The sequence below is a fragment of the Cebidichthys violaceus genome, unplaced genomic scaffold (assembly GCF_023349555.1).
Source record: "Cebidichthys violaceus isolate CVI_PGR_0920_01 unplaced genomic scaffold, fCebVio1.0.p SCAF_23, whole genome shotgun sequence".
Taxonomy (NCBI): domain Eukaryota; kingdom Metazoa; phylum Chordata; class Actinopteri; order Perciformes; family Stichaeidae; genus Cebidichthys; species Cebidichthys violaceus.
In genome coordinates, this window is record NW_027176406.1 from 9184355 (window position 1) to 9194330 (window position 9976).

A 9976-nucleotide genomic window follows, 5' to 3' on the forward strand; every position below is an offset into this window, starting at 1 on the left:
TACGGTCAGAGGGCTTGACATCTCCTCTATCTTTCACACCACTTGTTGATTTACTTCCCTGCTCTTACTCTTTGTCAGAGACAACACAAAGCTGGCCACACATTACGTGACTTTAAGTGCTGCAGAAGAGTTAAGAGCTTTGAAAGGTTTCGGAGCTGGGCGCGTGCTTGAAAGGGAAAAGGACTTGAACCTGTTAGTTGTCCACTACTGACATCTAGTGCTGGCCGCTCTGTAGTCTGAACTCCTGCCCTGGTACAGCTGTAGTGTCACAGGTGATACTACAGTGTCACTCACCTTTTAGCCTGATGTTCGATCACAGATTACCACTTTGTAGTTTCCTGATCCTTCTCTGTATAAATGATGGATGCACTGTGTATATGGTCGCTTCTGATTATATACATCCTAGTCTTTGACTGCACTTTGTATCTAACGATACTGTTTGTATTATTCTGACTGTTTCACATCATGTTTTGTATGTATTAGGTTTTGTCCTTTCTGTGGAGCCCAAGAAGATTAGCGGCCACTAAGGCGTCAGCTAATGGGGGATCCAGTTAATAAACAATCACTAATATAAAATAATAACAATAAAACAAGGTATGAAATAATCCACTCTTTATTTCTCCTCACACAATGAGGCTGATTTATCATACATCATCTTCTTTAAATCGATTCAGTCGAGACTTGTAATGACACACTCACAAATAAACATCTGTTTCTTACATTGCACATTTTCATTCGGTTATATGATTGATAAAAAAAACAGCAATTTTTTTTATTTTTATTAAATCAATCGGATTGCAACACTTTCAATCCACATACTTAAAAAAAAAAAAAAGAAAAAAGAAAGATTATTCCCACAGCCCATCAAATCCCTTCGTCATGCAGCAGGCGAGCGAGCCGGCTGAAAGCCAATAAGCAGCGCAGAGGCAGGCGGAGAACATGCACGCTCCAACACATGACATTTACATCAACCCTTCAGGGAAACCTGATGAAGGTTCCCTCAACCACAGAAATATACTTTCATGATTTTGTTCAAATAAAACATTACAAACTTAATCTAAAAAAAAAAAGGAGATTTACGGACATTTAAAATGTTAAGGCAGCAGGTTTTTCCTTCAGCATCAAAGGAGGTTATATTTGTCCTACTTTAGACTTTTCTCCACGAGTCACAAAAGGTGCTTTTTTTTTTTTACACATATTTTCCACTGAGGAGAGAACAGTAACACACTGAAGACAAGCATGTTGTGTGAAGCTTCTTTTTTTGTTTTGTTACGTTCAACTGTTGTGCCTTCCTCCTTCAGCCACATTTAACCGCTTCTTAAGATGGAAATAATAATATTAAAAGGACAAATGTGACTGAAACTAAAGAAAACTAAGATTTTATCCACAGACTGTATTGAAGATTAACATTCAAATGACTGCATTGTTTTGTTGTCAGTCTAACTCCACACAATAGGTGTTTGTTGACACCTATTCAAATAAAATTTTACATTTTTAAACTGAGTTGGAATGTACTGTCACATGTCTGAGCTTCAGATGCTGGTAATTGTTATTAAATCTATTTATTTTTCCCAGTCAGTCTTATTTTTACTATGCAGTTTTACTGAAAGACATTTATGATAAAAAAACAAATAAAAAGGAAGATAAATCATCTGGAAATAAAACAAGTTATGCGCTCTTAGAAAGCCTACCTACTTGTGACCTTTGGCTTGCATAGAGACATTTTGACATGAAGCCATTTGAAGACTTCTCGTTGTGTTTGAAAAAGCAGCAGCGTGGAAATGATCGGTTATTGATTATGAACGACCTGTTGGGAGATCATCGTCGGAGTCACCTTAACTCGGCCAACTCAAAACATTCAGCTGTTGGTCTCGATACGTATTGCCCAAAAAACACCATCCCTGAACGCCAGATCACAACTTACGGCCTTAAAGACCTTGCATAATAAGTAGACCACTGCTCATCATTGCTACTTTCTGTTCTGCAACCTTTTTGGCAATAACCCCACAGCCCTCGTACTCTGCATTAAACACTACGGGGGGTGTCAAAGTGATGTTTTAAAATGATTTAAATTAAGCTCTACTCTTCTCACAAACATACACCCTTTATACTCTTTTCTTTTGCAACTCTTAAAGGCAGTTATGTTTCTCCGCTGAAGGAAAACAGGAACATATTTCGATGTCCAACAAACAGGAAGACGGATCCTTTTGCGAGCGCGAAGAAACCATGTGGCACGAAATGAAAACAGACCAAAATACAATTAAAAAAAGAAAGAAATCTGAGGTAACCATGAGCTCTACAGTGACTGCAAGAGCCGTCCATCCTCCACCGATCTTTACCTTCCTTTAAACTCGTCCTTCTCTGTGCCTTCTTTCAGTCTGACCACGGTTTGTGTCCCTGCAGGAAGGGAAACGGGTCAGCTCCGATCTCGGCACTAAAAGACTCTTCGGTGTTCCCGTCCCGTTGAACCACAGAGCAGTAGGAACTGTCCCCTCCTTGACTCGGTACTCGTGTGTGTGCATTCGTCACCGAAACTCATAAATAGGCATACTGTGCTCTCGGACATGGTTTAGGTTTAAAGACTGATACCTGCAGGGGCGAGTAGAAGAGAGGATTGAGAGTCAAATATGGCAAAAGAAACATGTACTAATGTGGCAGAAGAGATTGCCTCTGTTTGCAATGTTTGGTAGTCACCATTCTGAGCTCCTATGGTAATAATAACCCTCGATGGTGGCCGTGGACTTCTGGAAACAGATGTAATAGAAGCCAGCGAAGGAGGCGCCACTAATGTCTTTGATAGTGTGGTCTGGGACTAAAAACTGCTCCTGAGGGTGCAGAAAAAAAAAACAAGAGTGGAGGTTAGAGCTCAAAGCTAAAACAAGGACAGAGAGAGAGAGATTATGTAAGACTGTGTACTAACCTTCCACCTCATGAAGACATAATCACTGTTGTCCAGCACTTCATAGTCAAAGTCATCCGAGTTGAAGCTTTTGGCATATTTGTAAAAAGGCTGGAACTTGCCCTGGAAAGAGTTCATGAAGTATTGGTAAGAGAATAGAAACTATGGAGGTGATGACAAAACAAACTGTAACTCGGGATGCAAAGTCTAACTTTCTGCCACGTAAATCATCATCAGTATTATTAATCATTACATATAAACTTCAGTTTAACAGGTGCCATGGGATTTTCTCACAACACAGTGATAAGTGCTGCTTCTGCCTGGCAACATCTATTGCCAAACAATAAATTGAAAACACAAAATGCAATTTTTTTGGCAATTTTATGGGCTTTTCTGGAAGACATAAGACGACAAAGTGTCGGTGAACTTGTTAGATGAAGAGCTGTCGGCTCAAATAAAAAAAGTCAAACTGAACATACCCAGTGCTTTCTGTCCACGTCCTCGTCTGCGTCCCACTTCCTGGTTAAAAAAGGTCTTTTTCGACTGATAATTTCACCAGCAAAGAATGTTGTGAGAGTTGGATACTCCTGTCACACGGAGAGAAAGTGGATACATTAACTGTGGTTCAACTGTGCAGCAGGCTTTGAACTAAGAAATTACAGTAAGTGATGCAAAAATTAGGATTTAGTGGCGGTTTCTCCACGTTTTAAACACCTAGATATTAGGATATACTTGTACAGCTTCAACTAGCTGTGCTACAAATCAATCATATGGGAGAATCTTGCATATTAACTTACTACAGATATGCGAGCAAGTTTGTTCTCTTGGCTTAATTTTCTCACAAACAACTTGCCAGTTTAAATAGGATCCTGCTGATCGTTTGCCCTCCATATATTATGTGATGTAATGGGCATACAGTAAGCTAAGGACTACAGTGCAAACCTGAAATAAGAGATTCAATCTAGTTACATCCCAATTGTCCACCTCTAAGCTTCTTTTATTTACAATTCAGTCAGCATCAAGCAAGTAGAAACCAGTTTGTGCTCAGAATAAAAGGTCAGTCTTACTACATCTGACCTAGTTTCACAGCTCACCTCAGTCAGGCCTTTGATCTTCAGGTATCCACACAAATACGAGTCCTCCACAGTCACGTGCTGCAAACACATTTAGGGAATAATACATAATTATGTATCTCAAGTGGCCTGAAATCACAGGTGCAACAATAGATTTTTGTATTCATTTTTTTTTTTTTTTTAAATGCAGGAGGGGTGCTGTGAACAGAGACAACCCGTACAAAGTGGGTTTGCAGTCAGGCATTACATTCTCTGTCAGTAAGGCTGCTGACACTGCTGTCAAAAGTCAATTCTAGCAGATTGTTACTCATCTAGGTCGCTAGTTGCACAAGATGCTGACGTGTATGTTTGGATAGTGTGTGTAACATTACTGCAGAATAGGTGTCTATAACGTTAATTAATTAAATTAGGTCACAATTATAAATGACACAGTAGAAACACAGTCAACTAGCAGTAATTAGGTCAGCGTACTGAATGACAAGCTAACGTCAGCTAAGTTAGCAACTACTGCTACAAATATGCTGACTTTGCAATGTGACAATAAACAAACTAATGTCAAAAAAGACCAAACAGGACAGGTGCATGTCAGTAACAATGTACCTGCAAAACAACCTCAACGTCGTAGGAGTTGCCTTTGCTCTTCTGATAACCCCGAAACTGTGAGCCGCTGTACAGCAGCGAGGTGGCCACCCCCGGCTGGAAGGTGTTGATCGGGGCAGGGGGAACAAGCGAGGCCGAGGATGTGCAGGCCGAGCCGGTGGTACTGAGGCACTCTGCTCGGACAGGCATGATGAGCGCTAAGGTGTCACCGTCAGCAACCGTCATTAACTTTACGACTGAGAACACCAGAGCCGGACAGAGAAGGGGTCCTGACAGAGTCTCTGCCAGCGGCACAAAATCCCCGACGTCCCAAAACTGTCCATGGACCGACTACCGAGGAGGGACAGTGCAACGTTTCATGTCAGACTCCAGCTTCCTGGAATTGCATTGGCTGGATAACTGGTGCTTGGCTTATACTAGACTCTTATTGGATAATGTACCCAAAATGCATTATGGGAGTTGTATTCAATTTTCCTGACACACCACAACCAGAGCCGTATAAAGGGGGAGTCGCGTCAACGTCAAAGTTAAAAAACCGCTTAATATGTCACGTGATTCACGAAGACTTCAGATAGTTCCAGGAAGTACTTGGCGTGCAATTTGCTCGCGAAGATATTGGTTGAAATCGGTACAAACAGAGAGACAGAATTTACAATATTTGTATAACAAACGACATACATATTTAGATAAACCAATTTTGTGTTTTTTCAAAAGCTAAATCTGCTAATATTTGCTGACCAGTAAGGGTAACAACTAGCTACTTGCCTTGTTGACATATTTTAGGCTAAAGTTCCCTCGTTTAAAGGACAGAGTGAGATTTAGTGGCATCTAGTGGTGGGGTTGCAGATTGCAAGCAACATTATTCTCCTCCGTTCACCTCTCCCTTTCCAATGTCAGAGAACTACAGTGGCCCTCAGGTGGGGCGACGTATCTTTAGGATTATATTACTACAAGGAGCTACTCTCATCAATACTCACTTATCAATAATTATTCCTAAAAACAAATAAATTCAGATCAGAAAAATGCTTTCGACCAAGCTTTCTGTTGTGCTTGTGTAAACATAGCGGCGGTGGATGAGAAACTGCGGACAGAGCCAATTTATTTAGGGGTTGCTTTTGTTTACGTGTTCATACTTGTTAAACAGATGTTTTGTTAAAGTATCTGTGTTAGAGAAATTCACTCGAAGCCGATGTAAAAGTAATTATCACAGGACATTTATTCTTGCAAGAAGGAGACAGGGTTGAAACATACAAGTCATGTATCAAGGCTGCTCAGAGGTCTGTCTCTGAGTCTCTGATATTTATACTTCGGATAACATACAAGTGTGTTTGCACAGAATAATTTGCATAAAGCTACATGACCTGTCTTGAACTTGCAAGGGGTCCAAGAGTGGGCCAGTGAGGGTGTTTAGGTGGGACAGGACAAGGCGCTCATAAGACTTCATAACCATAGCAGTCAGGGCAACGGGCCTGTAGTCATTCAGTCCTGTGATCCTTGGGGTTTTTTTTGGACGGGGATGATGGTGGAGGTCTTGAAGCAGGCTGGTATGTGGCATGTCTTCAGTGAAGTGTTGAAAATGTCTGTAAACACCGGAGACAGCGGATCAGCACGATGCTTCAGGCTGGAGGGAGAGACAGAGTCTGAGCAAAGTCTTAATTTGCTTATTTTATCATTTCAGTTAAAAAAATACATATTAGTTTTGTACTGTTGTTTTTCTTGTGATGTTATTCTTCTTAAGTAGAGATGAACACAACATTGATCCTAAGCACATGCATGTGGTCACAGCGGGGACCGAGAGAAGACGCTGAAACAGTATAAAAATGTTTTTAAACCTCAAAATAGGCAGCAAATAACAGATAAACAATTGGATTCATTTCTTATTTTTTTATTGTGTTCGGACGAAATATAGAAATTCTAAGAGGCAAATATTTTTTACTTGTTTACAGTGAAATTTGTTAAAGTTGTCCAGTCGGGTTGCGTACATTTCTTCAAACAGTAAGGACACTTTCAGGGAGGAATTGTTTCATAGATAAATCTTCCAGTTGCTCCAACAAATGGTCCGCATATCTGTGGACGTCTGAGATTCGCGTGCGGTTCCGCTTAAGTTCTGTGTCTTGAATCTGTAATAACCCATAAAGACAAAAAGCAAACAATATCAAGACAGTGAGACACAGGAGAGAGCTGCGTCATCCATGTGAAAATATAAATTGTGGTTTTTGTTTTAATGTAATTTCAGCTCTCTACCCCTTTGACGAGAGCAACTTTCCAGGCATCAGCACGTGTCATCAACTGAGTCTCTCTGTCCTTGATCTTCCACAGGTGGTTTTTGTGGCTGTTGGCCAATGCATCCATCACTGTGTCTTTGTCTACAAACAGCTACACAGACACAACACAGGTGTGAAAGGCAGAGGGCACAGACAATGGTCATCAACCATGTCCCAACCTGGCCTGTTCAGGTTAATCTCTGTCATCTGATGTCAGGTTAATCTCTTCACACGATACTGTTATTGTTCTGCTATATCTGCAATACTTCATTACATGTAAATCATTCTATATTCTATCCTATATTTGGGATTAGCCAGTTTGGTCTAAAAGGGATAACACTCACCATTTTATCACGACCTGGCATGTCCTCATCCGGGTTGTCCTCGGCCACATTCTCCAGAGTTGCCGCAATCACTTGCACCTTCTCATGATAATTATTCTCCAGATCTCGACATTGCTCAAACGTATGACTGTGTTATGGAAAGTCTTAACTCATTTTTCACCCGAACTGGGTGTGTGTGTGTCACTGTGCGATTCAAACAATGACATCTAAACATGACTCGATTACTGACCACTCGGTATTACACTAAAATTGGATTGGGAGTAAGTTGCTTCCCCAAATGAGGAAGTGCAGAATCTCAATAGCTCTACCCTGAGAACAGGAATGAACCAGTGTTAACATAAATGATTCAAAGCTCTTAAGATGATGCACAATGACAAAGGATATGTCCCTTGAGCAGTTTTAATGAAGTTGCCAATCATGTCTGAGATGTTGATGTCCAACTTTTTGATGATATCCTGAAAAACACAAAAGGCTTCATTATGAGCAAATCTAGAAAAAAGGGACACTGTTTTTGACATGTAGCTGTAAGGGGATGTTTTTAAATCTGTAGCTATAGAACACACACACACACACACACACACACACACACACCAACCTCCAGCTGGCTGATGAGCTGACACTCCAGTGCCACCAGGCTGTTACAGAGTTGGTTGATTTCCTCTTTGCAGTGGTTGATCTTGACCATCACGAGGTCTTTGTCTGATAACTGCTGCAACTCCACTATCCTCTAGCAAAGTGTGAACACAACAGATACCCTCGTACTAATCACCCAAAGCAGATTTGACTGACTTATCTAAATAAAGTACGATGCAGGTCTTTTGAAAACATTATGGTCCAAACACCTCACCCTTTTGTGTTGCTGCTCAAAATTTGCCAATATCTGAGATGCTTCTCGCTGGTAGCGCGTCACAGCCTCGCTCTGACCACTGAAGAAGGAGTTCACCTCCGTCTCTCTTCGCTTATGTTCAGCCAAACCTGTTTCAGATAACTGCATACACAGCTCCACCATTTGGTGTTCAAATGTAAGTGTAGGGTTAAGGAATATAAGTTATCACTAATTCACCTGCGTAGATTAGGAAGTCAAGACAACACAGGATATGTTTGAAGCAGATGAGCCACTTCAGGCACACGGTGTAGTGTCTCTGCCTCTGGATCGTCTTTAAACATGCTCTGAAACAGGTGGGAGCCATTCAGGAGCTCCACAAAGGCCTCCTGAAGGTCAAGAATAACTGAACTCACACACAGGATGTATACAAAGTGATGAGCGCTCAGTGGAACATAATGTTGAGGATGACCAAATGTGAGCGTTATACTACCGTGTGCAATTTGATTTCAGCTTCCTGGCTTTGCTGAACCTCATCAGCTTGTTGCATCTGCAGCTCCGCACGTTGTACCTCATCGAGGACATAGCCGTATTTTATAGATGCTTCATTTTTCTGTACATAGACACGCATAGTGATTTGGCTATTATCAACTCTGCAAATTGTATACAGCCATGTGGATTCTTCAAACAAACCTGGGCATTGTCATGTCGTAAGATGACTTTTTTTAAAAAAAATAAAAGGGTTAAAAGGGTTAAAAGGGGAAGACACCAGACTGCAATTTGGGTTTGAGTCTAAACACACCACTGCTTATGCTTACTGTGTTCTCGTCAATTAATCTGTAGTCCAGGCACACCAGGTTTGGAAGGTATGCCGCAATGGAAGATTTGTAATCGTCTTCCTTAGAGACCGGATTTCCATGTAGGTTGACGGTGAACAGGTTCTTGAACTTCCTGAGATACAGCACCTTTGAAATGCATTCAAGTTGTATTAGATCATGTCAACATTGCGTCATGTTATATTCTGAAAATGCTACTTAATACTTGCAACACAGCGTGATACGACATAAAACGTGAAAGATTCATGCAAGAAAATCTTGTTACGTTGTCCAACTGTCCAAGAAGGTTGTTTGCGATCAAGAAATGAGAGAGTTTCTCAAGTGTGTCCATGTTTTCAATAACAGAGATTCTGTTGTTGGACAAATTCAGCACTTCAAGCTTCCGCAGAGACACCAGACCCTCGATTTTCTCTATTCTGTTGAATGACAGATCTGAAAGACACATTCAGTATTAATGGTAGTTTAGGATGTTCTCTCCATGTTTGCCAGTACATGCACAGTTATTACTGAAAGCATGAGCAGAATATAAATATAAAGCTTCATTTTACTAAGCCATGTCAGATTAATCAGATGGTCCAGGCCCTCGATCTTCTCTATGATATTGTTGTTCAAATCCAGTCTGGCCAAAGATGTGAATTCCCATAAGTGGTTAATCTTCAGGATGTCTGTGAACAAACAAGCTTTCACTTACCTAAACCTATACACATTCAATATTATATTTTTATTTTATTTTTTCTACTCACCTCTGCATCCCAGTCGTAGTTTAAGGGTTTCATCGAAGTGGATTTCCTTGACAATAAGCCCAACGTGATCTTCAGCGACTTGCTCCGCTATTGCCTTCCGAAGAATCTCCTCATCCATCTAAAGTAATAAACAGATTATATTTTGTGAATTTGTAGCTTAGTCTGAGGATGCTAAACAACAAGAAATAAACCCCACATTTAATGGGGTAACAGGTAAAATTATTTTAACTAACAGTTGGATCATTTTAACTGAATGAATGAGTTTACCAGACAAACTTAACTATGTTAACTACTTACGACAGTCACATCCAACCTCTTAACGTTACCTCTGTTGCTTACACACTGTTACATAGCAACCGGCTGACTTTAAGCTGTGTTCAAGTACTTTAGAGAT

General features: G+C 40.6%; 2 protein-coding genes across 2 annotated transcripts; both read right to left on the reverse strand.

Annotated features, from left to right (window-relative positions):
* Positions 1-597: 597 nt before the first annotated feature.
* On the reverse strand, positions 598-4938 carry gid4 (GID complex subunit 4 homolog). Its single transcript, XM_068718324.1, has 6 exons — positions 4573-4938; positions 3994-4053; positions 3379-3486; positions 2921-3022; positions 2695-2825; positions 598-2589 (listed from the first exon to the last, which is right to left on the reverse strand). The coding sequence occupies exons 1-6, from the start codon at positions 4795-4797 to the stop codon at positions 2526-2528; spliced, it is 690 nt and encodes a 229-aa protein (XP_068574425.1). The 5' UTR covers positions 4798-4938; the 3' UTR covers positions 598-2525.
* Positions 4939-6474: 1536 nt separating this feature from the next.
* Positions 6475-9897, reverse strand: drc3 (dynein regulatory complex subunit 3). The gene is made up of 13 exons (XM_068718762.1): positions 9880-9897; positions 9583-9700; positions 9388-9504; positions 9105-9271; positions 8822-8968; positions 8497-8616; positions 8280-8392; positions 8028-8202; positions 7776-7907; positions 7565-7635; positions 7181-7301; positions 6817-6948; positions 6475-6692 (listed from the first exon to the last, which is right to left on the reverse strand). Exons 2-13 carry the CDS (start codon positions 9698-9700, stop codon positions 6561-6563), a joined length of 1545 nt encoding a protein of 514 aa, XP_068574863.1. The 5' UTR covers positions 9880-9897; the 3' UTR covers positions 6475-6560.
* Between the last annotated feature and the right edge of the window lie 79 nt (positions 9898-9976).

Coding starts and splice junctions, on each gene's coding strand:
- drc3 (XM_068718762.1), bottom strand. CDS start 9,700: ATGGATGAGGAGATTCTTCGGAAGGCAATAGCGGAGCAAGTCGCTGAA. Junction 9,272..9,387: donor GATTAATCTGACATGGCTTA/GTAAAATGAAGC, acceptor TGTGTCTTTCAG/ATCTGTCATTCAACAGAATA. Junction 8,969..9,104: donor TTCTTGGACAGTTGGACAAC/GTAACAAGATTT, acceptor TGCATTTCAAAG/GTGCTGTATCTCAGGAAGTT.
- gid4 (XM_068718324.1), bottom strand. CDS start 4,797: ATGACGGTTGCTGACGGTGACACCTTAGCGCTCATCATGCCTGTCCGA. Junction 4,054..4,572: donor ACGTTGAGGTTGTTTTGCAG/GTACATTGTTAC, acceptor ATGTGTTTGCAG/CACGTGACTGTGGAGGACTC. Junction 2,590..2,694: donor TACCATAGGAGCTCAGAATG/GTGACTACCAAA, acceptor TCGCCCCTGCAG/GTATCAGTCTTTAAACCTAA.